Genomic DNA, 26,322 nt, shown 5'->3' on the forward strand with positions numbered 1-26,322 from the left:
TCGTGAGACCACCGGGGAAATTGACCTGACGCCGAGGCATGCCAGGTGGAATGAACGGAAACGGAATCAGAATCGCCACTTTGGGTATATCGCCGCCATTTGTGCGCGTGAACAAGAGTCACAAAACATTTTGGTGGCGCTGGACCAACTTTCTTACACTCGTACGGCTACACGGCTCGCTCTTCCTCTTGTCTACGAGAGACCAACACTGTGAGAACGCAATATGGCTGATGCATCTGACGCGCATACACCCACCGCAGAGGGGGAGGACATCGATCTAGAAGGCTACGACGGCTCAGTGTGTACTTATCCCTCTCAACCATTTCACTAACTGATCCTGCCAAACAGGAACTGGAGGAGATCAAAGCCCGCATGCGGCTGATGGAAGAAGAAGCAGCGACACTCCGGTCCCTGCAGGCTGACGCGCCAGTACGCGCCCCTTCTGCACAGGACGGCGCTGGTACTCCCGTTCCTGCGCCGAAGGAGGGGGAACCGAATGGCGAACACGAGGAGATACAGGTTGAGGGAGAGGCACAGGAAGATGTTGACAAGCGGTCGGTGTATGTTGGGAATGTAGGTGCTATTTTGGTTTGCTTGAGGGGTTGCATGTGCTGAATGGGCTGGGCTAGGTGGACTACTCAGCCACACCGACGGATATATCAAACCATTTTGCGAGCTGTGGACAGATAAACAGGGTCACGATCGTCTGCGACAAGTTTAGTGGGCATCCTAAGGGGTTCGTCTACCCGTGTAACATGGGACGTTGACAGTTGCTGACTGGCCGCAGGTTTTGTTATATCGAGTTTGCGGAACCGGAGACGGTGCAGAACGCGTTGTTGCTGAATGAAAGCATGCTCTGCGGGCGGATAATCAGCGTGCGTCCTCTCTTCATCTCACACCATTCCTTTCCCTCCCAGTGGAAACCCGTGCTCATCCACACACAGGTAGTAGCAAAACGCACCAACATCCCCGGGTTCAACCGGCGAGGAAGAGGACGCGGAGGGTACAGAGGCGGCCATCCTCGGGGGGGATACGGGTACTCTCCCTACTCCCGGGCAAGGGGGCGGTCGGTTTCTTCCTTTTTTTCTACTGTGTGAAGCTGACGAGTATACAGGGGCAGGGGAGCGTGGAGGGGTTGAGCGGTGATTGATGGGGAGAGACGTAAAAAACCCGCTACTGAAGTAACGGGGCTGTATTGTTCAACCATGGGAGGCTGGGGAGAGGAAGATGTTGATGTTGATGTTGATGTTGCTGTTGCTGTTGATGCCTACTTACTGCCCATTAATTGTATCATGACATGCATTCCCTGCAACAAGATACATAGCACGGGAGTTGCCGGCGGGAGTGCCTGAATTGCCACTTCTATCAGTTGTCAAGAGTTGCTCTATTGAACGAATACACTTCCTCTTACTTTCCTGCTCGAGTTGGTAGTAAGCCAATCGGTGTTGGGCGCGGGGAGGACCCTTTGAGGAATAGAGGACAGCAACCGCAACTCCTTTCTCCTCCTTCCCCTTCCAGGGGGGTGTCATCCACACACTGTCCTTGTTCCCTGACAATCTCCACAACGGAAGTGTGTAAGTAACAATCATCAATCATCGTTCATTGTTAAATAATAAACTGACAATATTGTAAAAGTGATCGATCGGTGATCGAACAGTGGGTTACGACATCCCGCACTTTGACACTGAACACCCGCTGCTCAACGTCCCACTTTCGCCCTTGACACGCGTCGTCCACAACCAGCGCACCGCTTCCCTCCTTCTCCCCCTCAACACCGTCCCCGTCCCCTTCCCCTCCGTCCACGCCATCTTCCTCACCGTCCTCACCGTCCTCTTCATCCTCCTCCCCGTCAACAATGGCAACCAGCAAGAACCTCAACCCTTCCTCAGCACCTTTCTTCCCTTCCCTCCTATCCACTCCCTCTGCCCCCCCGGGTCTCCCCCAATTCCCCCTCCCCGTCTTCCCCTCCCTCCCCGCACTCCCCTCACTCCCTCACCTCCCCCACCCCTCCCGCTCCCAGAACAGGCTTTCCGGGTCCTCCATCTCCAGCTTCCGCTCCCGAGACGAGCAGGACGACCCCGCCACCACCTTCCCCGTGCGGAACAGCATAGACAGATCCGGAGACGCGCAGAGCAGTCCAAGGACATACCGTCCCCCTCTGTCCAGTGCGCACTCTTTTTCTGCCTCTCCCGCTCCCTCTTTGGACAGGTTCGGTATCCCTACGACACAGAACGTCAACCCCCTCAGTGACTCTTTTTCAACTTTCGGATCCCTCTCTTTGCAGGAAGGTAGCACTCCCGCTGCTTCCCTCAACGGGCGCATGAGCAGCAGCAGCAATCATAGCACCAACATCGCCCCCGGGCGTGCGCCTAGCGTTGCGGGCGGGACAGCCATGTCCACCCCGTCGACCGCCGCGAGCGACTTCAGCAACTCGCCTCCTCCCGGCGTGCAAGCTGTAGAAGGCACAAGCGCAGCATCCGTCTCCGCCTCTTCTATGGCCTCCATCTCTGTCCATTCTACGGGTACGGGAGGGCCAGAAGACGTCTTTGACCAGCAGGCCAAGGCTAGTCCGTTTCTGAACGATATCCTCGACCGACTGGTCCGCACGGAGTATACGAGCAAGGAGATCCAGCGCGAACTGGGAGACGTGAACCGCAAGCTCTCTCTCTTGCTTTCTCGCATGCCCGAAACTGGCACGGGCACCCCCTTCGGCCCGGGACAGTCAGCAAGCAGCAGCGCTTCGAGCCTTACGACTCCTACTGCTCGGGCGCCGGGCACACCAGCCCTCGGTACGGGGGACAACGCCGCCAGTGCGGAGGAAGTGAAGCAGCTTTCGCAGAGAGTGAACACGCTCACTACGTCTGTCTCCCAGCTCCTGGCACTGCAGACCAAGGCCCATATGCAGAATGTGAACGCTTCCTTCCCCCTCCCGCCCACGCCTGGAGGAGCGCCAGTCACCCCCCGCCTGGGAGTGATCGCTGATACTCCCCCTGGTGCCCCTCCAGGCGGAGGGCTGCAGAGCCCAGCCGTCCTCCAGAGTCCGGGGATATTCGCTCTCCGTGACCCGCGCCCGAGCCCGAGCCCCAGGGCACCCCAGGCTGTGGGAAGCCCGCTCAGGCAGTGGAGCCAGGGATCGCTCGACTTGGCAGCCGTGAGGGAGGGAGCGGTCGCTGCTATGGGAGGGAAGAGGCGGCCTAGTGCCCAGCTGGTTAGGAGGGAAAGTGCTAGTGTCAGTCTTCCTTTTCCCTACTTTGGTTACAGTGTAGCGTTAGTAGGATATGCTGACTATGATACAGACTATCGATACCGGTGATTGGGGTGGTGGGAGCCCGAGAGAGCCAGGCCCAAACGTGACTAAATGGGACCAGCTGCCGCTCAGCCTCGAGCTGCAACACGCTATTGTCAAATACGGGTGAGTGCTCCTACCCCCAAGCGGAAGAGGGAGCAAGTCTGATCCCTCCCCTGCGTGCAGTATCGGCCCCCCAAACAAGATCCAGCAACGTGCTGTCCCCTTCCTCCTCCGGGGAAACGACATCATCGCCCAAGCACCCCCTACACAGGAACGTATTGCTGCATACGTGATTCCCGCTATCCAGATCTGCCTCAACACCCTCGCCCAGCGGCTCCCGACACGCGGGCCGACAGTACTCATCGTCTGCACCACCGTGGACCAAGCGAACCAAGGGCACAAGATGCTGAGGGACCTTGGTGGGCCTATCGGCTTGCGCGTCGCTATCTCCACCGGAGGGGGGAACGACGTCACTGCCGATCTGTGCAACTGGGCGCAGAACACCCCGCACATTATCTGCGGGACACCGCAGCGTATGCATGCGCTGTTCACCCCGCCTCAGGGAGGAGGTGTGAGTGGTGCAGATGTCCGCTTTCTGGTGCTGGACGAAGTGGACCAGCTCATTGCGCGCAACTTGCATGAACATGTCTTCAGTGTCGTCCGCCTCCTTCCTGCTGCGAGACGCTCCTCCAGTGGTCCAAATAGCGGAACACCAGCCGTCTCACCGGCAGCGCCAATGACCCCCGTGCACAACCCGTTCGACAACCCATTCCTCGGTGGGGCAGGCTCGCCCTTCCAACCAACAGTCCAGACGCCCGTCAACCGCCGCTTCCCCGCCATCCTACCCAATCTGGGATTGGACGTCCCCCCAGGTGTGGAACGGCAGACTGCGCTCTTCAGCAATACGGTGCCACAGGATGTGCTCAACCTTGCTAATGCGATCCAGATGCGGGAAGCGGTGCGTGTCCTCGTCCGTCGGGACGGGAACGGGCCGCATCAGGCTGGTGAGAGCGGGGGCGGGCACTCCCGCCCCGGGCTGAAGAACTACTACCTCTACTTGGCGTTCACCGCTGGTGGGCGGGCGGAAGCGCCTCCTCAGACGCCGGGTGGTGGGCTGGGGATCATCGGCAGTGGCAGGGGTGCCACAAATGCGGAAACGGAGATGGCCCGTCAGTGGAAGCTTGACGCTCTGAGCGAACTGCTCGAGGACGTCGATGTCAGCCAAGCGATCGTCTATGTCGGAGGGATGAACGCGCTCGAGGCGGTGATGTACCGGCTTGCGGGCAAGGGGCTCGAGGTCGTCCCTCTCGTGAGCGAGCATCCTTACTTTTCTCTCGTCTTGCGAGCTAATGTGAGAAATAGCACGGCGACATGTCCCAAGGTCAGCGCGTGGCTGCGTTCCAAAAGTTCCGGGTGTCGCACGGACAGCGACAGGGACCTACAAAGGTCTTGATCGTGTACGACGTGCCTGTCAAGGCGCCCGATGTGTACCAGGTGCCGCTGGTCATCAATTATGGTCCGTCTTCTCATGCCCTTATACGATGTTGATGCTGACGAGGTTTCAGACTTGCCAAAGGCTGTCGAAGAGTACTCCCCTCGGTATGTGCATGCATGATGTTGGTCGTTAGGAACAGGATGCTGACTCGCCGCTAGTGTTGCCCCCGCCATGTCCAACACACGTGGTACCAAGGACGGCGTGGTTGTCAACTTTGTCACTGCAACAGGCGGCGATGTGGAGATGCTGCGATCTATCGAGTGTTTCTATAAGTAAGTCGCCATATCGGAACCCGCTGCCTGCGGGCGCTCATTTCCTGACACAGGATCAAATGCCCCGAAGTCCCCTCCTCTCTTCGCGATGTGCTATAGTCAAGCCTTGTATCGTTAGCTTCTCCGGTCGGAACCTGTCTTCCTAGGGATCAAGGTATCATCACCAAATTACCAACAACCAACACTTATATATAACTCGCCGCCGTCTGCCGGCCTCTGCCCGCTGTCTGCGACGCATTCTGTTCGCTCTACCCTACGTTGTTCTTCGTTTGCATCCGTATTGCGTCTCCCTGAACATCCTTTGTTTCTCCGGTTTACTTTCGCCGTCTGGGTCGATCCTGTTGCCCCTCCTCTCATCCTGGCTTGCCTCGCCCCCTCAACTCAGCAGAACGTAGCTGGAGTAGAGTGTCGAATTGTATTTTGTACAAAAGCTTTGATCTCTATAGCGTGAAATTATCATCGTCGTTCCCCGTTGAACTAGTGCTAGGAGACATCGTGGAAGCTACAGATGCAGGTCGATCGTAAAGATGCGAAGTGAACCATCATCTCCGCAAGAGGCTAGCTGGTACTTCATTGAGCCGTTTTCTGGTTTTCTCGGGCTCCAGCGCAAACGGTGAATCTCCTGGACGTGTGCGAGACTAGGGCAAGATGAGGTTCAGCTTTATCTAAGATGTTGTTTGCTTACTCAGAGTCCAAAACCAGTATTTTCTTCCACTTCTCCGCCAGATTGTCGGATGTGTGTAGCTCAATGTGGCCAGTCTCCAAGCCAACAGCAAGCACATAGCTGCAGGACACATAAATCATCGTAATGAAACGGGTGGGAACAACGCACTGAGACTCTCCAAGAGAATGGAGGTCAACTGCTGTGGCGGACTCGCCGAGTTTTAGTGTGGCGACTGCCTTCCAAGCCGAAGAGTCTCGGCGCCAGATTTTCACCTGAGGTATTTATGTCAACGCTTCTTCAATGTTTCAAAGTCTGAGCTCACGGTCTTGTCCCGCGCCGCTGTGACAAACAGGTTGTCATCAGAGCCCCAAGCACAATCCCAGATGATGCGGGCATGACCTTTCTCTGATGAGGCGACGGGCAGGAACCCTGCGTTGTTTCAGTGAGCGACATTCAGTAAGGACGTGCGTGACCTACCCTCTGCGTTGAACTCATGGAGGTGCCAGCTACGATCCCGGGAGACCGAGAGGATATATCGACCACTTGGACTGAAGGCGATCCGCGTAATGGTCAACGCGTGGCCCGCTAAGGGTGAGCCAAACTGCTTCCAATTTGTCGTGTCATAAACCCGAATGACGGCATGATCCGGTGTTGTGGACTTGCACGACGTTGCTACAAATTTCTCGTCTGGCGAAACCGCCAACGCAAATAACTCGTAGCCGTGACCGAATATTTTCTCGATTTCCGGCCAAAGTGTTGCAAGTGCTAACTCGCTCTCTACGGGTGGTCGCTGCGACAAGGCAGCATCGTCCAATGGTGCCGTGCTTTCCTCTGTAACGGACTATTGTGACACGGGACGGCGTCTGAGTCATTCCACGCACCTTGACTAACAACCTTGTTGGACAATCCCAGTGCGGGGACGCTTGCAGCGGCCGGTCGATCGTCCTAGGCCAATTTTGTTAGGGACAACATCGGTTAGCGCGGTCGATACGTACAGCGGATATGGCCTCTTCGACTAGATGTGATGCGCGCAACGTGCGAACAAAAGAGCCGGGAGCATCGAAGACTCTTGCTACCTTCTCATCTGAACCGCTTACGAACCGCAGAGAATTAACGAACGCGCCAGTCACGGGATCATAGCCGTGTATCTGTGGCCGAGCCAACTCGTGCCAAGTGATCTCACCAGCCTTGCTGATCGATGGATCAGATCGCCATGGACCGTGTATTCGACTGGTCTGATCCGAACTGCAGGATGAATCAGATAAAGAAGAAAAGAGACATTTCCATGGCATACCTGCACGACAAGACGTATCGACCGCTGGGCTCCCAAGCTACGTCACGCACTGGTTGACTGTGGCCAGTCAAAGCGAGTGCCGGCTCCCATGACCCCGAGACACGATCTTCAGCATTCTGAGCATCAATGTGCCATCGGTGAAAGCTACCGTTCCAGGCATGAGCCAAGACATCACACCCGTCATTCCCCCAAAGAGCACCAAAGAAACCCATCCCTTTCCCGGCAATATCACCAAAGCGTTGCCTGTTCAACCAAATGGAAGAATCGGGATCCTGCGACCACATGATAAGCGAGTTGTCTGATGCAGACGTAAGGAGGACAAGAGGCTGCTTCGAGCTGGAGGGAGTCTGGAGCTGGGGATACCAGTGCAAGCCGGTGACCCATCCTTCATGGCCAAGCAGAAGGGCATCAAAAGTAACGGAATAGCGCCCGCTGTCGAACACCAAGACATGCGCCTTAGTTGACAGCTGACCACCTTCTGCGAGTGATTTCTCAAATATTTCAAGCAAGTCGTTGCTTAACCCCCCAGTTGCGCCACTCCTTTTAGATTCCTCCTGATGGATTTGCGCAATCGTCCACAATCGGATATATCCATCTTGGGAGCCGGATGCAAGAATAACGCGCATCGGTTGCTCTTGCTCAATCGGAGGTTCTGTAACAAACGAAAGGCATCGAATCCAATCCCCGTGACCCTCAAGCGACATGCGATATCGGAACTGGAGACTTGTTAGTCTGCTCCTTGTTCCCGTGACGATAACTTGCCTCTTCACTATCCCGCGCCCATATTTGAAGCTTTCTATCAGTGCACGCGACAGCTAGCACAATAACTAGGAACAGATCGGAGTTAATACCAATGCTCATAGTGATCAACTCACTGTTGGTGTTGGGAAGGATTATAAGCGCGAGGTCCAGAGAATACTTGCCGTTTAAATTCAGGATCTGAGTTGGAGCTTCTTTTTAGATGCACAATTTCAGCATATATTTGAAATTCCAAAGAAAAAAACTAACCCTCTGCTTTAGAAAGGTCCCACACATTGACCGTGCCATCGGAAGCGCCCGTTAGCAGAAGACCACTCTCCTGTCCTCCGTTCACAGCGCCTGATGTTGTCGTTGCAAGAAGACCAATGGAAGCTATTGATGATTTATGAGCCTTCAATCGAGCGCTGAGAGCCCACTGTCCTTCTTGTAACAGAGGTAAATCAGCACAGAGATGCAGGACGAACCACATCATCCACAACCCTCCAGACAATGACCTCCCCACCTGCGTCGCCGCTGACAAGTCCAAATGTTCTTTTGGTGCCTTTCTCATCCACTCGAGTTTGAAACTTAACTGTTGTTACAGTATGTGAGTGGCCTGATAATGTGCGCTGAATACCGCGACTAGAGTGTTGCTAGGAGAGATCAGGGCCGATATCCTAGCAGACGGACTGTGAACGATTCGTACAGATAACTGCCACAGGGCAATAAATTGACCAGCACCAAATGCAACAAGGTTTTCTGGGCTGCAATCTGCCGCATTTGAGAAGCGATTACAGCCTATTGAGACGTAGTCGAGGGAGATTTCATTTCTGGAGAATGCCATCCTGGTCAGGGTCGCTGCAGGAAATCTTGGGAACACGACGCGGCAAGCGCTCATAAATTTCACTTCGCACAGTCTCTACAAGTCAGTGACTCACAATGACAATCTATGGTATCGGCACGGACATACTTCGAGCCAATCGAATACGATTGCTAATGGAACGAAGAGGGCCACTGCGGGTCGCGAAGAGGTTTCTCACCGAGCAAGAGTTCGTGGCATTCCAGCGCTTGAAACACCCGTTTCCTCCAAGAATGCAGTCATGGGAGGAGGACACACGATATATGTGGTTAGCCGTGCGGTATGCACTATCATGTATATCACTAGACTCAGTCTGAATGCACCCTCAGATTCTCGGTGAAAGAAGCAGTGTTCAAAGCCGCTTTTCCTCGCCTGAAGCTAACGTGGAAGGATGTTGACCTCAAGAAGAAGTGGGGCAAACCATACGTTCGAATCCTTGATCCACTGAAGAAACATTTGATTGGGAACATACATGTCAGCATAACACACGACGGCGACTATGTCAGCACGTTTTGTGTGATTGAAAGACCGAAATGGACAGAAGATGGGGAGGAAACTGAGTGGGACGACCAACTTGCGATTCGTGGCAAACATTTGTCACCAGAACAAAAACCCGTGTCTTTCAGAGATGCTGTTTGGGGAGATGAAAAGGATGATGCCAGAGGAGGAGGTTCGGGACAACCGGTATGAACTTCCTAAGGAGCGCTCAGGTATTCGCTAAGGAGTCTGGTTGAGTTGGGAGCGTCTGAAATTAAAGAGTCAACGAATAGATGGTGCTATACATGATGTACACATTATCACATCATACCCTCATGTATCGTTATACCCTGCGATGGTAGTCAGATATGCAGCCCTCCGATTGCCATGGATGCGTACGAGAGATGTCCCCCATCATTGATTGTCTGTCGCAGCAGTTTGTGTTGCATTGACACCCGCTCTTGATTCTCCAACCGGTGCATTTCCTCTAAACCGTTTTCGCATATCAAGCTACAAGGAGCTTCATTAATTCTGCCAATGAGACAGATCCATGTGCTCACCATTCCCCGCTTGCACTCAAAGAGTGCTCGCCTCAAGTGCTGACAGGGGGTTGGAAGTTCGTCCTGGTGATGCGTCAGGCAATCGCTGGGTGTCCTGCCTTGTTTGAGGACGCAGTCTGAGTGAAGAATACATTCGGCGAGATCGTCACGGATTGGTTGGCAGGACATGCTGGGAACCGTTGAGCTGACAAAGTTGGCAGGAAGGAAAGGCTGCCAGCTGACCCGGGTAGGGATATTTCGCTGCATCGCACCTGCATGCAGCTGCGCCCCAACGCACGCCTATGTTTTGGAAACCTTCCACATCACCAATGTCTTTTGCACCTGTAAAAAGATCCATGCATATAGGCTGTCTGAATGATATTTGTTTAATAGCATTCTCGTTTTGAAGAGTATCGAGTGCTCTATGCAGCTTGCACCGATTTCCCACCAAACTCAGAGTGGCGTTGGCGACGCGGCTGCGTCTGTAGGTGCAGTTCGATGCAGTTCGATGCAGGTGCATAAGGGATACTAATTAGCCCAGGGAAAGGGCCTGGAAACCCTATCAGAAACATCAACTCGCTTACAATCTCCAGCCTTGTACACTGCCTAATTGCTTACTTCAATTCTCCAAGGCTCAATAGAAGAGTCATCAAAATACTTTCTATTATTGCATATTCTCAATCAAGTAAGAATCTGGCCGACTTTGCACCTCCAGGAGGTTGGACGGTGCAGCTGCAGTGCGGTCCCTGCAGTTGGACGGGGCGATTCCTCCCACCCCCAGCTGACCCTGACTTAGCCCTTTCGTGTTCTCAACCATGAACCGGGTACATCGCTTCATTCGGTCAACACCTCTATGCAGAACATACTTTACCGCCCCTACTGTTGCCCCTTCTGCAGCCATTGTACCCAATAGATCACTCCTCAAGATCTCAAGCTCCGATGCAACTGAATTTTTGAACGGCTTAACAACGAGGAAGGTGATTCCCAAGCCCAGTGCGGGGATCTTCTCGACGTTCATTCATGCTCAAGTACGCGGCCTTCTGCTTTATCTCCTGTCATGCCATCTAATGTGATACCAGGGCAGAGTGCTATACGACTGCTTCATATACCCGGTCGAAGATGGTTTCATAATCGAGTATGATCGTCGACCGATACTCTCCCTACGCGACTACCTTCGCCGATATGTGCTTCGGTCTCGCGTCAAGTTCACGGATGTGACCGACCAATGGAGCATTTACCAGCTATTCGGAGGATATGAGCCACCTATGAAATGGCAGTGGCAGTGGGGACCAGGTGGAGCGCTGGAACCCGTCTGGGAGGACGAGCCCGCGAAGGAGTTTCCTAGCGCTCTCGACAGACGAGCACCTGGGATGGGTAGAAGATGGCTGATACCGACGGGGGGAAAACGTGAGCACGTCGGCATGTCAATTGAATGTACTCTAAAGGCATTTGCAGCACCGACTAGCGGACAAGGTTATACGGAGGTTGACAGTATGGCATACACACTCCACCGAGTCATGATTGGCGTACCCGAGGGCGCGGACGAGATCGTTCACGGTCAGGCATTGCCATTCGATATGAACCTCGATATGATGGGTGGCAGTAAGTGACGTTATAATATTATTGGCGCAGATGCTGATTCTGCTCTCAAGTCGACTTCCGCAAGGGCTGCTACGTTGGACAGGAGCTCCTGGTTCGCACCTACCATACCGGCATTGTGAGAAAGCGGACGTGGCCCGTTACTCTCTACCGGAAAGGCGACGAACCTCCGTTCACTCTCATGATCTTGCCCGAAGGACGGCGTCTGCCCCCTCCTGGAACGGCCATCCCGATTCCAGGAGCACGCGGCAAGGGTCGACTGTTGTGTGCGTACCAAAACGTTGGGTTGGCTGTATTGCCACTATCGAAGGGTGAAAAGTCTAATGGTGAGGTGGAATTGGCCCTCAATTGGGAGGAGGATCCGGACTGGATGATTATGCCAAGGCATCCAAAGTGGTGGCCTACACGAGAGGGACAGCACGCGACGTTACGTAGTGAACAATAGATTATGCGATGTCATCTTAACCGGAACCAGTTGTATCTTAACAATGTCTGTTTATATAGTGTCCGACATCTTATTGTCGAAAACCTGCCCTTCTCCTCTTGACCAGCACCAGAACTCTGCAGTCGACAATAGAATTATCAAGAATGTTCATTCCTTCGCGTTTTGATTATCCCTAGCCCCGGGTTGGGGATGAGCTGCGCATAACCGGTAAGAAGGCGCACGTACACAGGGCCCGGCACACTGTTTTGCTCTAGAACGACGACCATAGATGCATCCTGCCTTCCTAACCAGCGTGACCCAGTTAAACGAAAGGATTTTCCAAGCCGCATTCACGCATTCTTACAAGCTTGCGAAAGGGCAGACTCTGGTGATATATGCGCAGCCGCCGGAGCGCGTGACTACCCTCTTCCTGTTCGTGACCGGTGCGTGGATTTGTGTCTTCGTTGCTAGTCGAGCTAACGTCATACGACGAAAATAGGCAACCCTGGCATCCTCCCCCTGTACAGGTCATTCCTCGATAAGATAGCCACTTCGGCGCCGGACATTGCCGTCTTCGGACATGCGCTCTCCGGGCAGGTCTCCGAAGTGCCAACACCACCAGAGAGCACTTACTCTCTAGACGCACAAGTCGACGCAAATATTGAGCTGTTTGACTCACTCCTCACCCTGTTCGATAAAAATGTCAAAGTTGTGTTATGCGGCCATAGTGTGGGAGCATGGATTATGTGTAACGTAAGTTGGAAATTGTGCGCACGAGACCAAATTGACGCCCGTCCTCATAGGTCGCCAAACGACGGCCAGACAACATCGACGCGCTATTCCTCGTCACACCAGCCATTTGCAATATTTCAAGCTCGCCTAATGGCCGACGGCAAGGGGTATGCTTATCTTCGTGTATGACGACTTGGCAGACGCTCATGAATATTCAGTGGATGTTCACCCCTTTTGGGCGCACAATTCTCCCCATATGCGCCTGGATGTTACAGCCCATCGCCTCTCTAATCGCTCCTTACATCGTCCCACCTGGCATCAACAAGCGTGTCGACGCCGCTCACTATGAGATGGTGAAGGACAAAGCATCCCAATTCATTTCGCACCCGAGCATCCTATACGCCGCGCTGACTCTGGCACAATACGAAATGCGAGAAATCAAGGAGCTGGATCGCGAGTTCTTGCAAAAGAATAGGGAGAAGATATTCTGTCTGTTCGCTAGAGTAGACAACTGGGTTGGCAAGAACCGGGCGGAGATCGAGGAGGCTCTGGGGCTCACGCCGGGCGCTAATACGCCGAGATCGTCGGAGGGCGAACCTGGTATCCCGCATGCATTTTGCTTTGGTATGAACTGTCTGTGTATTGAGCGTCTGGAGAGTGATGAAATGATGTTCTAGAACATAACATTCCAGTCGCCAACGTTTGTATTCGTTGGCTGGAGGAAAACATACACCGGCCGGAGGGAGCTCCGGCAGGTGGACCAAGGGAGGTAGAAAGCATTGTATCACCCCGCAACCTCGTTGAGGAGCTCTTCATGTAAAATACAAACAAAAAGGATGTGTCAAAAGGATGTAAGCAATGTATGTTTGCAAAGACTGTCAAACCCGAGCTCGAGTGAGTACGACCGAGTAGGCTCATTTTGAAATGCAAGACGTGCTGCCTAAGGACAGACAGCTTCCTTCTGTGCTCGATAATACGCCAATACTCGGAGTGTACACTTGATTCCGGCGGGCACCTTGTACGAGCTGAGTTGCTAGGCTCTCAGGACGAGAGTTGACTAGGCTGATGGAAGAAGGACACAGACCGCTACGTAAATGAGGGTACCGGTTATTCACGTGTCCCTACACGTGGTACTTTTAAATTGAACCTAACGATGACCGGCTATTGGAAGTTTCAAATGATCATCGAGACTCGTGACTATCATTCTCGCACTCAACAAACGTAATCGAAAGAGGATTTGTTGGATACGCCCAAGAATTATGTCCATTAGCTGTGCATGAGCACGCCTCAAATGATCAGCCTCTCCACTTTAGAATTTCGCCGATGTACACATTCGATTTGAGGCAAGCGTGCACCTTTGCATAGGAAACCGAACTGCGCAACATGAGAGATGATGATTCTGATGTTGGTAGTTGCCCCTTGACAAGAATTATCTGCTTCCGCCCTCTCCGAGCTTGCCATTTCCAAGTGGACGGATAGAACAATCTCCAATTCTCCACTGGTGGCTTGCGGCACCTCGTATGGTCAAAGAAAGGAAACGTCACGCGCCTGCCGTTGTTTTGCCGCACTGACTACGGGAGATCTAGAAGGTTGCAGGGCTGACCAGAGTTCGCCCAGGGCTAAAGAGTGGGACGGCGAATAATCGTATTAGTGCCGAGCAGCCTTCTCTTCCAGCGTCCTGTCATACTTCTCATCCGTCGCTTTTCGCCCCGTTCCCCCACCAAGCCCAGGCAGGGGTTATAAGCCCGGGATCCCCGATCCAGCAAGGAAAACTCTCAAACCATGTCGACCATCCTCGAGTACACCCCGCTGGCGACTATCGAGCAGGTGAGTGACAATACACGACTCTTGCGTCCAAAACTGAAATATATCTGCAGTATCACGCCGACCTGCAGCGCACATTCAAATCGAACAAATGCCGGCCAGAGTCATACCGTCGGACTCAGCTCCTCCAGCTCGCCTACATGATCCAGGAGAATGAAGCGCGTATGATCGATGCGTTCTACAAGGACCTTGGGCGACCGAAGGAAGAGGTCACATTCATCGAGACGCATATCATGATCGGGGCGTGCGTGTATGCGATCAAGAACCTGCGCAAGTGGATGAAGACGGAATATGCACCCATGGACATGGTGACGGGCATACTGACGCCGAGAATCACTAAAGATCCAAAGGGGGTCGGGTTGATCATCGGACCTTTTAACTATCGTACGTCAGATGTGTGTTGCATTCTTTGAATTATGTCACATTGATGAACAGCAATCTATTGCACGGTATCTCCCTTGATGGGGGCGATCGCCGCCGGATGTCCATGTGTAATCAAAATGTCCGAGATCGTACCCAATATCTCCGCCTTGTTTGAGGAACTGGTTGCAAAGTACCTCGACAACGACGCGTATAGGGTAGTCAATGGAGGGGTTCAGGAGACCACCAAGTTGCTAGAGCTGAAATGGGATCAGAGTGCGCAACGTCCAAACCGTATTATGGCCGCTTCTGACACACAATCCGCAGTTTTCTTCACCGGAAGCGGTCGAGTCGGAAAGATCGTTGCAACCGCAGCAGCTCAGCACTTGACGCCCGTCTCGCTCGAGCTGGGGGGAAAGTCTCCTGTGATTGTCGACTCCACCGCCAACATCGACGTTGCAGCGCGCAAGATCCTTTGGGGCAAGACGGTCAACGGCGGGCAAACATGTGTCGCCCCTGATTATGTGCTCGTATCGGAGGATTGCGCAGATCGTTTGGTAGAGGCGTTCAAGAAGACGTGAGTCAGTTTTCCTAGTCGCAGCGCGCGCTGAGCGCGATCAGGTATGCGAAGTTCTACCCCGAAGGTGCGGGAAAGTCGGCAAGTTTTGGACGGATCGTCGACCACAGGAGCTTTGACCGGTTGAAGGACATCATGGACCGAAGCAAAGCTGAGCTCCTATGTGGAGGAGAATCGGATCGGGACACAAAGTTCATCGCTCCATCGATATATGTCAACGTCTCCAAGGAGGACGCTCTGATGGAGAGTGAGCTGTTCGGACCTATTCTTCCCATTGTGACAGTCAAGGTAAGTTGCCAACAGAAATAGAAGCTCGACTGACGTGATGGGGTGCAGAATGTGCAAGAGGCAGTCGAGTATGTGCGGCAAGGGTACGCCGCACCTTTTCCGATGCGAATTAAATGCTTAATGACATTCAGCCCTTCACCGTTGGTAATTTATGTGTTTACAACCGACGGCAAGACAAAAGAATATAGTAGGGCATCCACATCATGTCGAACTTTTGCGCTTACGTGCCCATACAGTTCGGACTTGGACTCGGAGCGGCGGCCTGATGGTGAATGATGTCATCATACAGGCCGCTTCTGATCCTGTTCCATTTGGCGGCACCGGTGATTCTGGATGTAAAGCTGCACAGTTCTCTTCGGTGTTCTATGCTAATTTGTCATAGATGGAGCACACCACGGTCGGGCCGCATTCGATACTTTCACGCATCACCGAACGATGATGGAAGCGCCGCGCATAGCTGAGCTCTTCATGGCCCTGAGATATCCTCCATATACAGTAAGCGGCCTTCTTTTGCGTACCTTGGCTGGTGTGTGACTCAATCTGTGATTGAATAGGCCAAGAACTATGTCCGTCTCAGACTGTTTGCGAAGGTCAACATTCCCTGGGCAAAGCCGGGCTCAAAGCTTTCACTGCTGCAAAGATTGTGGATCAAGATCTTTGGGGCAGGTGTTATTGTTATGCTCGCTGCTGCAGTTGCTCAGAGGTTAAAGTAGCGAAAATCACTTACGCAGGGAGCGTGACGAGACGGGTGTATTCATTTGGAGGCGTATGCATGTGATGCGCAATGAATATAAAATGAAACAAAGAGTCGGCTTGAGCACCGCTCTCGTGTGCCCCAAGTTTACAGCGAGAACTAGAATTGAGACGTGCTTCGGAATGAGTTTTGGATTGACTATTAGTAAATGTTTATTGTTGTTTCTATCGCGGCTTATTAGCATGAAAATGCGGAGGCCAGAGGGATATAACCAAGTCCAAAATTCCTGTCCCAAGCAGTTATCCACATCATGTCGACCCTCGAGTACACACCACTAGCGAGTATTGAGCAGGTGAAGAGCAATAATTCATTTCCCATCCCAAGCTAAATCACCCTTCAGTACCACGCTGACCTGCAGCGCACGTTCAAGTCGAACAAATGCCGACCCGAGTCATATCGGCGAACCCAGCTCATCCAACTCGCCTATATGATGGAGGAAACGAAGCGCGTTGGATTGAGACATTCTACAAGGACATTGACGGACCAAAAGGGGAGGTAACCTTCGTCGAGACCGATCCCTTAGTTGGGGTGTGCGTATATGCGGTCGAGAACCTGCATAAGTGGATGAAGACAGAGTATGCGCCTTTCGATATGGTCACGACACCGGGCATAGCTGAGCTCATCATGAGCATGAGGTATCCTCCCTACTCCGTAAGCACTGTGACACTCTTATATCCGTACAACTATTAACTTATCTTATAGACCAAGAACTACTCCCGCCTGAGACTCGTTATGAAGAGGAGAATACCGTGGGCCAAGCCAGGTTCGAACTCTCTGATGCAGAGCGCGTGGACGAAGTTATTCGGGGCAGGTGTTATCGCTATGTTCGCTGCTGCTGCTGCTCAGATGTTAATGCAGCGAAAGTGATCAATGATCGATAGTTGCGTAACAAGCAGCAAGTATGACGTGGTTGTGTTTCGTTTTCTGGGGACAGTACGCGTGCTTCATTATAAAATCACCCTTCAGAACAAAAGGACTCTGCGCTTTGCATGTCTGTATGTCGATGGTCACCGGGCAGCGGGGCTAGCACTGGGATTTAAATATTCGGATTGAAAGTTTTAGATTGATTACTAGTGGTACAGTTGCCGGTTATTAATTCTATTATGCAAGTCAGCACAATTTTTATGCAGAATATAGTACTCACTTTGCTCCATCCTCAAGCTACCTTTATCGGTGCACTTCTTCGATCCACTTCCTCTTATTTGACCTCCTAAACATGTCTTCGGACGAGACGTCGTGCTCCTTCGGTAATCCCCTGATATTCCTCTCCGTCGCTGGACAAGGGAAAGCGACAGTAACGAGGGCGGCGAAGAATGTAAGGCCGAAGAGCGTGGAAGTGACTGACCGCCGTTGGGAGGCGTTCATGCGGAGGAGGCGGGATATGGGGATCATCTTCCTCGCGATGTTAGAAAGATCAGCATATCGAAAGGTGGGTAAGACGCACAATGACCGTGTACACCTTCCCATTCCACTGCTCCAATAAACCAACGAGCGTCTGTCCGGAAGGAGAGCAAACTGATCAGTTGCAAATGAACGGACGACTCGGAGAGAGGAGGGAGTGGCGGTGCGAAAGCCTTCCCTTAAAAAGTCCCGCTCGTCTTCGTCGGTCTTCCCCACAGGCGAGCCCTTTGCCGGCCCGACCGGTTATTGCATTCAGCTCCCTCTGCAGGTTCTGCATCAGTTGCATTTCCTGTATATTGCTGCTCAGTGTCAGCTTAGACTTGCCCCTGCTTCCTGCCCCTTGTAAAAGACAACCATGTCCACTTACACACATCCTGTCGCCGCTGTGACCTCCCCCGCTGCTTGGGCTCTGGTACGCGCAATTACTACTGTTCTGATGAGGTGTTGAGCAGAGCTGTGCGTGGTAGATCGAGGACAAGTTCAGACCTCATGCGAAGGAGATGCTTGCTAAGCTGGTCGACTTCGTCCAGGTCCGTGATTTTTCTCAACAACCTGATCGACTGATCCTATATGCGTTCTGTGCGAACAGAACGAAGTCGTGCCTGCCGAGCGCGTCTATCTGGCACAGATCCCCACAGATCCCGTAAAGCGATGGCAGACGATCCCGCCTATCCTGGACGAGCTCAAGACGAAAGCTAAGAAGCTCTGTCTGTGGAATATGTTCCTGAGCAAGACGCACTATCCGGATGTGGGGATCGACTTGACTAATTTGGAGGTGAAGGCTTATGCAACGTCCTGCAACTGAGGGGCTAATGAATGCAGTACGCCCTCATGGCTGAGGTAATGGGTCGCACAGGAGCTCTGGCCTCTATGGCTACCAACTGCTCGGCACCGGACACAGGCAACATGGGTGCGCGATGCCGATGCTTTGCTATCACACCTTTCTGGATTCTGAATGTGCACCAGAGGTATTCGCTCGCTATGGTACTCCTGAGCAGAAGAAGAAATGGCTTGTGGACTTGATGGCGGGAAAGACGAGGTCGTCCTTCTCCATGACAGAACGCTTCGGTATGCGGTGTGCAGTCATGCACCCAGTGGAATCTGACTTGACTGCTCAGTTGCCTCTTCCGACGCGACGAACATCAGGACGTCAATTCGGAAGGAGGGAAACGAGATCGTCATCAATGGACATAAATGGCACGTTATGACCACTGTATCTGATCTCTATCGCTGAGTGCTCTCCAGGTGGATCAGCGGCGCTGGTGACCCGCGCTGCGCCGTCCATCTCGTTATGGGCAAGTCCGACCCTACGAACCCAGATCGGTACAAGCAGCAAAGCATCGTAATCGTCCCCGTCAACGCACCAGGTGTTCGCGTCGTCCGACCCATGACCGCATTCGGGTTCGATGACGCGCCTGAGGGACATTGTGAGGTTATCTACGAGAATGTGCGGGTTCCAGAGAGCAACTTGATCGCTGGCTGGGGGAGGGGATTTGAGGTCATCCAGGGAAGGCTCGGGTTGGGTCTCGTTTACAGACGGCAAAGAGATAGAAGCTGATGATGAGTCAGGCCTGGACGCATCCATCATTGCATGCGCTCTATTGGCCTTGCCCAGCGCGCACTTGATCTCATGCTAGAGCGCATTACAGACCCAACGAGGAAGACATTCGGCAAGTACTTGCACGAGCACGGTACGTTTTCCTTCTGCCACTGATCGGCAGGGCACTGATAGCTGGATGTAGGAACGATTGTTTCCAATGTTGCTAAATCCAGGGCGGAAATCGACTCCGCGAGGCTTCTAGTGCTGAGCGCTGCGAACCAGGTACTACTAATCCCTCTCGTGCTAACGAACCTGAGCTCATAGAAATCCTAGATTGACAGGGCACGCGCTAAAGGAGCGATGAAGGAGATTGGTATTGCTAAGGTCTGCATTCTCAAGTAGAATGCTCGCAATGTGTTAATTGGGTACCTCAGTTCGTCGTGCCGTCTATGGCGCTCGACGTTGTCGACCGGGCGATGCAGTCTTTCGGCGCCGAGGGGATCTCGCAGGATACGCCGCTGGCATATTTCTTCTCCGGATTGAGGCAACTGCGGTATGCTGATGTAAGCATCCATTTTGGCTTCTTCGCCGTAGTCCCCGGTCGGCGGCTGACTCCGAACTTCTAGGGACCAGATGAAGTGCACATCCAGCAGATCGGAAGGAAGGAGATTGAGCGCGCGCCTGAGCTGGTGCGGCTCAGCCAAGTTGCGGCTCGGAAGGAGAAGCAGCTGTTTGCGAGCGCCGGGCTTGAGGCGAGGCTCTGAGAGCGCGTGGAGATTGAATGAGTTCGTGCAGTTGCATCTCCGGGCGGGTCAAACGCTTCCATGTGCCCAAGTCCGCGCGCCTAGGGATTTCAGGTACTCGGTTCTTCACTTGAGAGTTCAGTCGGATTCCGAATCTTGCCGTTTCCACTGGTTGCGCAGATGGATGATTCAAATACCATTTGCCTGTTGTTTGCTATGTACTGTGAATATCAAATGGACAAGAGAAATGTTTCGCTGAATTGTATGGTAAAAAGGTTCATGTGACGTATGCGACTTGACCGGAAGCAGAAGGGCTTAGGTTGAGGGACGCGGAGAAGTCTTGGCAGAATGCAGGGGCTAATAGAGGGCGAACGGTCAGGCGGTGGTTGTGCTAGCACTCTGTTTGCCAACGCACACATTATTCAAACTACCCTTCTCTTCTGCTTTTTCAGCATCCTCTCTTGCTTCCTTGAAAACTGCGTTATCCACTTTTTGCTTTGCTCTACAACCGCCCTGTTCACTCCACACGCCCCGCGCCCCATGACATCCCTTGCCAACACATCTCTCAACCCCGCCGCACTCGACTTTCTCGAGCGCATCGAACGACAATTCCATGTCGATGACGCACAGCTTCAGATTATCGTCGATCAGTTCCTGAAGGACTTCGAGGCCGGCTTGAATAAGAATGGACAAGCACTCCCTATGGTGCCGACGTATGTAACCCACCTACCTGATGGGACTGAGAAAGGGTGAGTATCGAATTTTCACTTAGATAGGAGGTGCTGAGTGCTGGCAGGACTTTCCTGGCTCTGGATCTGGGTGGGACGAACCTGTGAGTGTCTTTCGCTGTATGTTGGAGAGGTGTTGATGGACATCTCAGGCGTGTGTGCCAGGTCACTTTACTCGGAAACCAACAGGTCGAGATGAAGCAGTCTAAGTACCGGGTATCGGATGCGTTGAAAACTGGAGAGGCGGTTGACTTGTTTAGTGTGTTATCTCCTAAAGAGTTGAACGTTGGCTGATGACGTGCAGATTACATGGCCGACTCGGTCGACCACTTCCTCACAACTACCGATGTTGCACCTGGTGCTGAGGATGAGGACTTATATCTTGGTCTCACGTTCAGGTGTGCATGTGCAGATCTACTGCCGACAAGATCTAACCCCATTGCAGTTTCCCCGTTGACCAGACGGCCATCAACAAGGGCAAACTCATACACTGGACCAAGGGATTCATGGCCACCAATGCTATTGGGCATGATGTGATGCAGATGCTCCAGGATGCATTGGACCGACGACACATCCACGTCAAGTGCGCCGCGCTGATTAACGACGTACGATTCTTTCCATATCGGCGGAGCAATGCTGACCAGTGAGCGACAGACGGTGGGCTGTCTGCTTTCACACGCCTACTTTAGCGGTGGCTGTATCCTGGGCGCTATTTTCGGCACGGGCACGAACGGCGCATACGTCGAGGACTTTACCAAGGTGACAAAACTGCCAAAAGGCGCCTTTGAGGGTACGCTACCCAAAAGCATGGTGATCAATATCGAGTGGGGGGCTTTCGATAACGCTGTACGCCGATATTCTGCCGAACTCACTTCAATGACTTACGTAACTTTCCCACTGTTTATAGCGCAAGGTCATTCCGCGGACTATTTTCGACAACAAACTGGACAGGGAGAGTATCAATCCGCGGTTCCAGGCGTATGAGAAATGCATTTCCGGCATGTACCTCGGCGAAATCGTCCGAAATATTCTTCTCTACCTGGTTGACAACAGCATCCTCTTTTCGGGCTACAGTTCAAAGCAGCTCAACACACACTATGGCTTTGACACCGAACTCATGTCTAATATCGAAAGCGACAAGAGCGACGAGGGCCGGACGGTACGAGAAATCCTGACCGAGAAGATGGGCATCGACGACCAGTCAATCGGTCCTAACGACATCGCTATCGTTCGCTGGGCGTGCAAGATCGTCGCTGGGCGAGCGGCAAAGTTGTCTAGCTGCGCCGTCGCTGCAATTATCCACGAAACACATTGTGCCGAGGGTAATGAGGACTTCCTAGATGTTGGTGTTGATGGCAGGTACGTCGCGTGCCCTAAGCATACAGCTCCTTGTATTGACGCCTGGCAGTCTCATCGCTTTTTACCCCGGATTTGAGGATGGCTTACGCGAATCCCTGCGTACCTTAGTAGGTGAGAGTATCGAGAAGCGCACACGAATAGGGCTAGCAAAAGACGGCTCCGGTATTGGCGCTGCCTTGGGTGCGCTGGGTGCGCTGAAGGCGGAACGGGCGAGGGCAGGAGTGCCGATGGGTGACGGTGTGGGGTTGAACCACCACTTGCCGAAGGGGTTGGCGATGACTGAGATGCACCCAGAGACCGCCGCGGCGTGATGCGGGAGGAGGGGGCGCGTGAGCATGTGATGAGGAGGCTCAAGAGGTTGTAGTGAGGTATGTGGAGAGCAGCAAAACATAATTGTGGTTTCTATTGTACAATTGACACGAGCATACGAAGAAGAAAAGAATCAAGATTGTTGTACGCATCGTAGAAGTACCGTAGTCCAGCTTAGACTGATATTTAGATGCTGGAGATAAGGTCGCGCGACGATGCCGAGCAAAGACGTGAGCGCCGAAATAGGGACCACCGCCGGTCTCTAACCACCTTGTCACTGCCTGCCTCCTCCTTTCATCTCCACCCTTCTATCCTTTCCAACAGCAGAAGAATGTTCGGCCTCGGAAAACTCTTCCACTACGCGTTCGACGCGGTCCTTATTAGTGCCTTCCTAGCCGGTGTGCGGAGGAGTACAGGCCTAACGTCCGTCTCTTACCTGTCGCACTGTCTCTTGCTGATAGGAGGATAGCCCAGCATTAGCGCTGGTACCGAACAAGGATATACGTCGTGAGTTATTTCTGAGATGGCGTAGGTAGAAGAGTCCTGATGGGAGGGAATTAGAACTGCTGAAAAGCTATCTTGAACTCGGAGAGGTGCGCGTGTTGCTTCCCCCAGCATGAACACATCCTGACCGGTGCTCAGTACACCTTCGACTTTGCCGTAGTGGTATTTGGAGTAAGCCGTTGTATCCTGGCTTCGTTTTCTATGGGGTTGACACAGTACTGTAGCGGTCGAGCTCTTTTGAGCGCAAGCGTTAGACTTGACCAGGTCGACACATCGTTCTGTACCCGCGGTACCGTCCGGCTGGTACGGATTCCTCTACCCCGTCTGTACAGAATGAGTTCTCATGTTTGATCCAGGCGCTCCCTCCCCTGCCGTACAGGCTAGCTCTTTGTTCCCCCCGCTCATGTACAACGCATGTACACTATCATTTTGCATGTTCTGTCAATGGATTGATCACACACATATCCTTCGGTCCTCTGTTTCTATCATCTGGCTGGGTCCCAGGGATAGAAAATTCGACTGTGGTTATGGCATGTAGGGGTTTCAACCGGGGATCTTTTGCGGTCAGAGTGGCTGACTGAGATATGCGTAGTATCATCGCTAACGTCTAAGAACTTTTCTGTGGAGATGAGACAGAGATGCCTCTCTGAACCGCACATACATCAACTAACCTAATAGCAGCCTGCTTCTAGGGTCTCAGTTGACAATTAAGAATGCGATGGTCAGTGGGCCTATACTGATCGCTTTGGGTCGACCATTTGTACGACTTCTACGAAGGTGACATACCCTGAAGTTCTACAGTTGCAACGATCAAGAGCTGGGCGGGGACTTTTCAGTAGACGACGATATGACATATCATTACAAAAGCAGGGGTAGGCTGACACTTGCATACAGTAGTGTCCTTTTGCTCTCCTGGACTGCAGTTGGCCCGTATCAACAGCTCAGCACGTTCCCTCCTCCTGAGACCTGCCTTAGGGGTATCCTTCATCCACCGCTCGCCTCTCATGCTACTCTGCACAAGGCTTTTTAGCGTCTCTAAGTCTTCCATGCTTGAATTTAACCGAGAAAGTTGTATACAAAGAAATGCAGGATGATCGAACCAATGCAGAAGTCTGCGAACGCTCTGCATTTGATGTCAGACTTCTACTCGGATACAAGCGCTCAAGATCGGCGCACCTTTCTGGGGAAATGATTGTGAATTCCGACCGTGTTGACGGGTTGACTTGGGCACGGAAGGCGGCGGTGAGTACGAATTGTCCTATTGTGCTGCCGAACCTGGTATGACGTGTCAACTAGGGGACACAAAAAAAGAACAACGGATCATACCCAGCCAGAAAAGCGTTGAACGGGAAGTTTGTGACCAGTGCGCAATAGACGAACTGGGCAACACCCGAGAGCATGATGAAGAGGAGGAATGTATCGATGATCTTTACTCGCTTAGGGGTGTTGTCGACGTAGGACTTGACGAGATCTTGACCAGCAGAAGTGATAGCAGAGACTGGACTTTGCGATGAAGCAGTAACTGTTTTCTTTGGCCCTGCCATGTTGGTAGATGCTATGAAAGAATGTCGATGTCAAAGGTATCGTCGGTCAAGGGACTCTCCACGTCCTCTGTCACGTCCAACGCGTCGGCGATGAATGCGGCCATACTGTACTCGGAAGCAAATTTCAAAAAGAGCAGCCGTCCAAAAGTTGCCCTCATCCTGCAGCACCAGAAGTACAAGGCGCTCGTCCGACCTCCCTCCCTCCCCTCTCCCGCTCCCGCTCTCTGCTTTCTATCTAGATATTCTGTCGAGGAAGTGGAGATGTCCGCAACGCCGCTACGACGTGCATCAACCCTTCTGCCCTCTTTTCGTTCTGCCCACCACCCAACCTGCCGACATCGTGCTCCTCGAATACCCGCATCTTCTTTGTGTTCTGCTGGAAGAATAGCGAGGACATTACCGAGCACCCGCCGAGACCAGCATACGCTTGCGCCATTGCGTTATCCTCTGGATGAGCCACTTGGGAAGTTGTGGACCACGGAACAGTTGCGGATGGTCGCTGTGGACTATCAGGAGGGCTTACTGGAACGGCTGAACGATGAGATCAAGGGTGCGCAATTTCATTTTTGTCATGCCCTCCACTCTTTTCATCGTCTTTGGTCATGTTTGACGTGAAAGTGATGACGGCGGGGGCTCAAATGCTGACAGGTGCGCAGGGACGGAGTACGAAAACAAGAGCGTTGTGGACACTGTCATTGGAAGTGCTAAAAAGAGGGAGGATGCGCTCATATTCAATTACGCAAGTCAGGCCATGAACAACAGCTTCTTCCTTGACACCCTCGTGAGTATTCCTGTCTTCTGCGCGTAGCGCAGCGGTTTCCGGTCTGCTGACCATTCGTTTTCCATGTCCCTCACAGCTCCCAACCGTAGAAAGCACCCTGCACCACATGTCCCACTCACTCGACGAACACCTACGAAAGGAATTTGGCAGTATTACGCAATTTGTGTCGTACATGTCGGCCGCAGCAATGGGGATGTCCGGTTCCGGCTGGGTATGGCTTGCGATCGACCGACAGAACCGGCTCGCTATTATTGGGACGTATGGGGCAGGAACCCTGTTAATCAGGGAGAGGCAACAGGCAAACCCGATGGGAAACGATGCGCCCTTGCTTGGTGGAACAGGGATTAGCAATAGTGCTCCTACACCGCCGGGTACGTACTCTTGCCGTTACTATACCTCTGCAGGTTCCTGTGCCGCTGCGCGACTATGATTACTGAACCGTCTCCCACTAGGTAACTACTCAAATCCACAAATCCACACACCCTCAAACAGCACCAACTTCAAGTGGTTTGGCCAAACGCTAAACCCCATCTTCTGCATCTCCGTGCATGAGCACTGTTGGCTGAAGGACTATGGCGTGTGGGGGAAGGAAGAGTATCTGAAACAGTTTTGGACTGTCCTCGATTGGGGAAAGGTCTCGCGGTACCATGAGAGATGGGTGGAGCGGAATGACGCTGCCACTTCTCCAAAGAAGTGAAGCGCTCAACCAGAGCATGCAGCTCGAGGGCCATCACAGCCCAATGTTGCTCGGGGTTCAGCCGACTAAATGAGGATATGATGAAGCGCCCCTCATACCATACGTGCAGGCTTCTCGCGCTGGTGTGCAGTGCACAGTTCATTTACGCTGCAGTACCAGAAATCTGTCCTAATCAGACCCTGACCAACCCAATTGTTCCAATACGAGGTTGCGGTGTTGCCACCTTTTTTTCCCGTTATCCGTTCATTCCGGGGTACAGGCTATGCAATCAACAGTGGCGCGATCGTTGGTTGAATAAGAAGGCACACGACCCTTTATTCATGACGCGGAAAATCGGAAGCGCCGTTATCATTCACCTTTCCTCCCTAGCACACGATTTCGCATCATCACTCCAGCGCAGCTGTATTCGAATTCGTCAGCTCAATTGTCTACTCATATCATTGCGCATTTTTGCGCAGAGAATTCACCCGCCTTGCTGAATTACCGCAGCTGTCTTCTCTGATACCCCGTGCTGTATCGGAAGCCCCGCCT

The 26,322-nt window shown here is 52.8% G+C and overlaps 16 protein-coding genes across 16 annotated transcripts; 12 read left to right on the forward strand and 4 right to left on the reverse strand.

Moving 5' to 3' along the window:
- Window positions 1–148: 148 nt before the first annotated feature.
- On the forward strand, window positions 149–1,279 carry DACRYDRAFT_84532 (RNA-binding domain-containing protein). The gene is made up of 6 exons (XM_040776687.1): window positions 149–298; window positions 349–573; window positions 630–736; window positions 788–875; window positions 945–1,066; window positions 1,115–1,279. Exons 1-6 carry the CDS (start codon window positions 224–226, stop codon window positions 1,137–1,139), a joined length of 642 nt encoding a protein of 213 aa, XP_040624472.1. The 5' UTR covers window positions 149–223; the 3' UTR covers window positions 1,140–1,279.
- Window positions 1,280–3,473: 2,194 nt separating this feature from the next.
- On the forward strand, window positions 3,474–3,707 carry DACRYDRAFT_35898 (uncharacterized protein; the record flags this gene model as incomplete). The annotated part of the gene is made up of 1 exon (XM_040774399.1): window positions 3,474–3,707. A coding segment is annotated over one exon (234 nt), but the record flags the coding sequence as incomplete, so codon positions are not given.
- A 705-nt stretch (window positions 3,708–4,412) lies between these two features.
- On the forward strand, window positions 4,413–5,352 carry DACRYDRAFT_24959 (uncharacterized protein). Its single transcript, XM_040773937.1, has 5 exons — window positions 4,413–4,598; window positions 4,652–4,805; window positions 4,855–4,888; window positions 4,943–5,056; window positions 5,110–5,352. The coding sequence occupies exons 1-5, from the start codon at window positions 4,452–4,454 to the stop codon at window positions 5,153–5,155; spliced, it is 495 nt and encodes a 164-aa protein (XP_040624474.1). The 5' UTR covers window positions 4,413–4,451; the 3' UTR covers window positions 5,156–5,352.
- Window positions 5,353–5,558: 206 nt separating this feature from the next.
- On the reverse strand, window positions 5,559–8,596 carry DACRYDRAFT_84536 (WD40 repeat-like protein; the record flags this gene model as incomplete). The annotated part of the gene is given in 13 exon segments (XM_040776688.1): window positions 5,559–5,694; window positions 5,742–5,840; window positions 5,889–5,992; window positions 6,043–6,149; window positions 6,198–6,544; window positions 6,559–6,665; window positions 6,716–6,965; window positions 7,015–7,771; window positions 7,785–7,841; window positions 7,890–7,967; window positions 8,023–8,188; window positions 8,238–8,405; window positions 8,459–8,596. 13 exon segments carry the CDS (start codon window positions 8,594–8,596, stop codon window positions 5,559–5,561), a joined length of 2,514 nt encoding a protein of 837 aa, XP_040624475.1.
- Window positions 8,597–8,691: 95 nt separating this feature from the next.
- On the forward strand, window positions 8,692–9,301 carry DACRYDRAFT_18557 (4'-phosphopantetheinyl transferase; the record flags this gene model as incomplete). The annotated part of the gene is made up of 2 exons (XM_040771366.1): window positions 8,692–8,891; window positions 8,941–9,301. The coding sequence occupies 2 exons, from the start codon at window positions 8,692–8,694 to the stop codon at window positions 9,299–9,301; spliced, it is 561 nt and encodes a 186-aa protein (XP_040624476.1).
- A 201-nt stretch (window positions 9,302–9,502) lies between these two features.
- DACRYDRAFT_58697 (uncharacterized protein) lies at window positions 9,503–9,816 on the reverse strand (the record flags this gene model as incomplete). The annotated part of the gene is made up of 2 exons (XM_040775512.1): window positions 9,503–9,598; window positions 9,649–9,816. 2 exons carry the CDS (start codon window positions 9,814–9,816, stop codon window positions 9,503–9,505), a joined length of 264 nt encoding a protein of 87 aa, XP_040624477.1.
- A 626-nt stretch (window positions 9,817–10,442) lies between these two features.
- On the forward strand, window positions 10,443–11,750 carry DACRYDRAFT_84541 (Aminomethyltransferase folate-binding domain-containing protein; the record flags this gene model as incomplete). Its single annotated transcript, XM_040776689.1, has 4 exons — window positions 10,443–10,655; window positions 10,707–11,034; window positions 11,083–11,229; window positions 11,280–11,750. The coding sequence occupies 4 exons, from the start codon at window positions 10,443–10,445 to the stop codon at window positions 11,669–11,671; spliced, it is 1,080 nt and encodes a 359-aa protein (XP_040624478.1). The 3' UTR covers window positions 11,672–11,750.
- Window positions 11,751–11,939: 189 nt separating this feature from the next.
- On the forward strand, window positions 11,940–13,209 carry DACRYDRAFT_119253 (alpha/beta-hydrolase; the record flags this gene model as incomplete). Its single annotated transcript, XM_040770754.1, has 5 exons — window positions 11,940–12,093; window positions 12,150–12,403; window positions 12,454–12,549; window positions 12,601–13,006; window positions 13,060–13,209. The coding sequence occupies 5 exons, from the start codon at window positions 11,940–11,942 to the stop codon at window positions 13,200–13,202; spliced, it is 1,053 nt and encodes a 350-aa protein (XP_040624479.1). The 3' UTR covers window positions 13,203–13,209.
- A 719-nt stretch (window positions 13,210–13,928) lies between these two features.
- Window positions 13,929–16,225, forward strand: DACRYDRAFT_24964 (aldehyde dehydrogenase). The gene is made up of 10 exons (XM_040773938.1): window positions 13,929–14,209; window positions 14,260–14,590; window positions 14,642–14,842; window positions 14,894–15,143; window positions 15,188–15,431; window positions 15,480–15,514; window positions 15,563–15,618; window positions 15,668–15,766; window positions 15,814–15,926; window positions 15,986–16,225. Exons 1-10 carry the CDS (start codon window positions 14,165–14,167, stop codon window positions 16,142–16,144), a joined length of 1,533 nt encoding a protein of 510 aa, XP_040624480.1. The 5' UTR covers window positions 13,929–14,164; the 3' UTR covers window positions 16,145–16,225.
- Window positions 16,226–16,563: 338 nt separating this feature from the next.
- On the forward strand, window positions 16,564–17,052 carry DACRYDRAFT_18560 (uncharacterized protein; the record flags this gene model as incomplete). The annotated part of the gene is made up of 2 exons (XM_040771367.1): window positions 16,564–16,836; window positions 16,888–17,052. 2 exons carry the CDS (start codon window positions 16,564–16,566, stop codon window positions 17,050–17,052), a joined length of 438 nt encoding a protein of 145 aa, XP_040624481.1.
- Window positions 17,053–17,219: 167 nt separating this feature from the next.
- On the reverse strand, window positions 17,220–17,684 carry DACRYDRAFT_24965 (uncharacterized protein). Its single transcript, XM_040773939.1, has 3 exons — window positions 17,630–17,684; window positions 17,330–17,577; window positions 17,220–17,283 (listed from the first exon to the last, which is right to left on the reverse strand). The coding sequence occupies exon 2, from the start codon at window positions 17,575–17,577 to the stop codon at window positions 17,353–17,355; it is 225 nt and encodes a 74-aa protein (XP_040624482.1). The 5' UTR covers window positions 17,630–17,684; the 3' UTR covers window positions 17,220–17,283; window positions 17,330–17,352.
- Window positions 17,685–17,915: 231 nt separating this feature from the next.
- DACRYDRAFT_119255 (acyl-CoA dehydrogenase NM domain-like protein) lies at window positions 17,916–20,006 on the forward strand. Its single transcript, XM_040770755.1, has 12 exons — window positions 17,916–17,998; window positions 18,054–18,116; window positions 18,176–18,361; window positions 18,409–18,496; window positions 18,553–18,654; window positions 18,705–18,783; window positions 18,832–19,104; window positions 19,156–19,277; window positions 19,329–19,408; window positions 19,460–19,510; window positions 19,561–19,689; window positions 19,753–20,006. Exons 1-12 carry the CDS (start codon window positions 17,942–17,944, stop codon window positions 19,888–19,890), a joined length of 1,368 nt encoding a protein of 455 aa, XP_040624483.1. The 5' UTR covers window positions 17,916–17,941; the 3' UTR covers window positions 19,891–20,006.
- A 280-nt stretch (window positions 20,007–20,286) lies between these two features.
- DACRYDRAFT_24967 (uncharacterized protein) lies at window positions 20,287–22,377 on the forward strand. The gene is made up of 8 exons (XM_040773940.1): window positions 20,287–20,618; window positions 20,666–20,701; window positions 20,750–20,856; window positions 20,902–20,995; window positions 21,043–21,202; window positions 21,252–21,443; window positions 21,505–21,956; window positions 22,006–22,377. Exons 1-8 carry the CDS (start codon window positions 20,410–20,412, stop codon window positions 22,265–22,267), a joined length of 1,512 nt encoding a protein of 503 aa, XP_040624484.1. The 5' UTR covers window positions 20,287–20,409; the 3' UTR covers window positions 22,268–22,377.
- Window positions 22,378–22,596: 219 nt separating this feature from the next.
- Window positions 22,597–23,120, forward strand: DACRYDRAFT_59001 (DUF1748-domain-containing protein; the record flags this gene model as incomplete). Its single annotated transcript, XM_040775531.1, has 4 exons — window positions 22,597–22,688; window positions 22,735–22,772; window positions 22,827–22,858; window positions 22,908–23,120. 4 exons carry the CDS (start codon window positions 22,597–22,599, stop codon window positions 23,118–23,120), a joined length of 375 nt encoding a protein of 124 aa, XP_040624485.1.
- Window positions 23,121–23,646: 526 nt separating this feature from the next.
- DACRYDRAFT_24970 (defender against death DAD protein) lies at window positions 23,647–24,359 on the reverse strand. The gene is made up of 3 exons (XM_040773941.1): window positions 24,096–24,359; window positions 23,946–24,044; window positions 23,647–23,892 (listed from the first exon to the last, which is right to left on the reverse strand). The coding sequence occupies exons 1-3, from the start codon at window positions 24,311–24,313 to the stop codon at window positions 23,826–23,828; spliced, it is 384 nt and encodes a 127-aa protein (XP_040624486.1). The 5' UTR covers window positions 24,314–24,359; the 3' UTR covers window positions 23,647–23,825.
- Window positions 24,360–24,501: 142 nt separating this feature from the next.
- DACRYDRAFT_24971 (manganese and iron superoxide dismutase) lies at window positions 24,502–26,012 on the forward strand. Its single transcript, XM_040773942.1, has 4 exons — window positions 24,502–24,863; window positions 24,970–25,094; window positions 25,171–25,465; window positions 25,547–26,012. The coding sequence occupies exons 1-4, from the start codon at window positions 24,575–24,577 to the stop codon at window positions 25,789–25,791; spliced, it is 954 nt and encodes a 317-aa protein (XP_040624487.1). The 5' UTR covers window positions 24,502–24,574; the 3' UTR covers window positions 25,792–26,012.
- Window positions 26,013–26,322: the final 310 nt, after the last annotated feature.

The sequence above is a fragment of the Dacryopinax primogenitus genome (genome assembly GCF_000292625.1).
Source record: "Dacryopinax primogenitus strain DJM-731 SS1 chromosome Unknown DACRYscaffold_22, whole genome shotgun sequence".
NCBI classification, from domain to species: domain Eukaryota; kingdom Fungi; phylum Basidiomycota; class Dacrymycetes; order Dacrymycetales; family Dacrymycetaceae; genus Dacryopinax; species Dacryopinax primogenitus.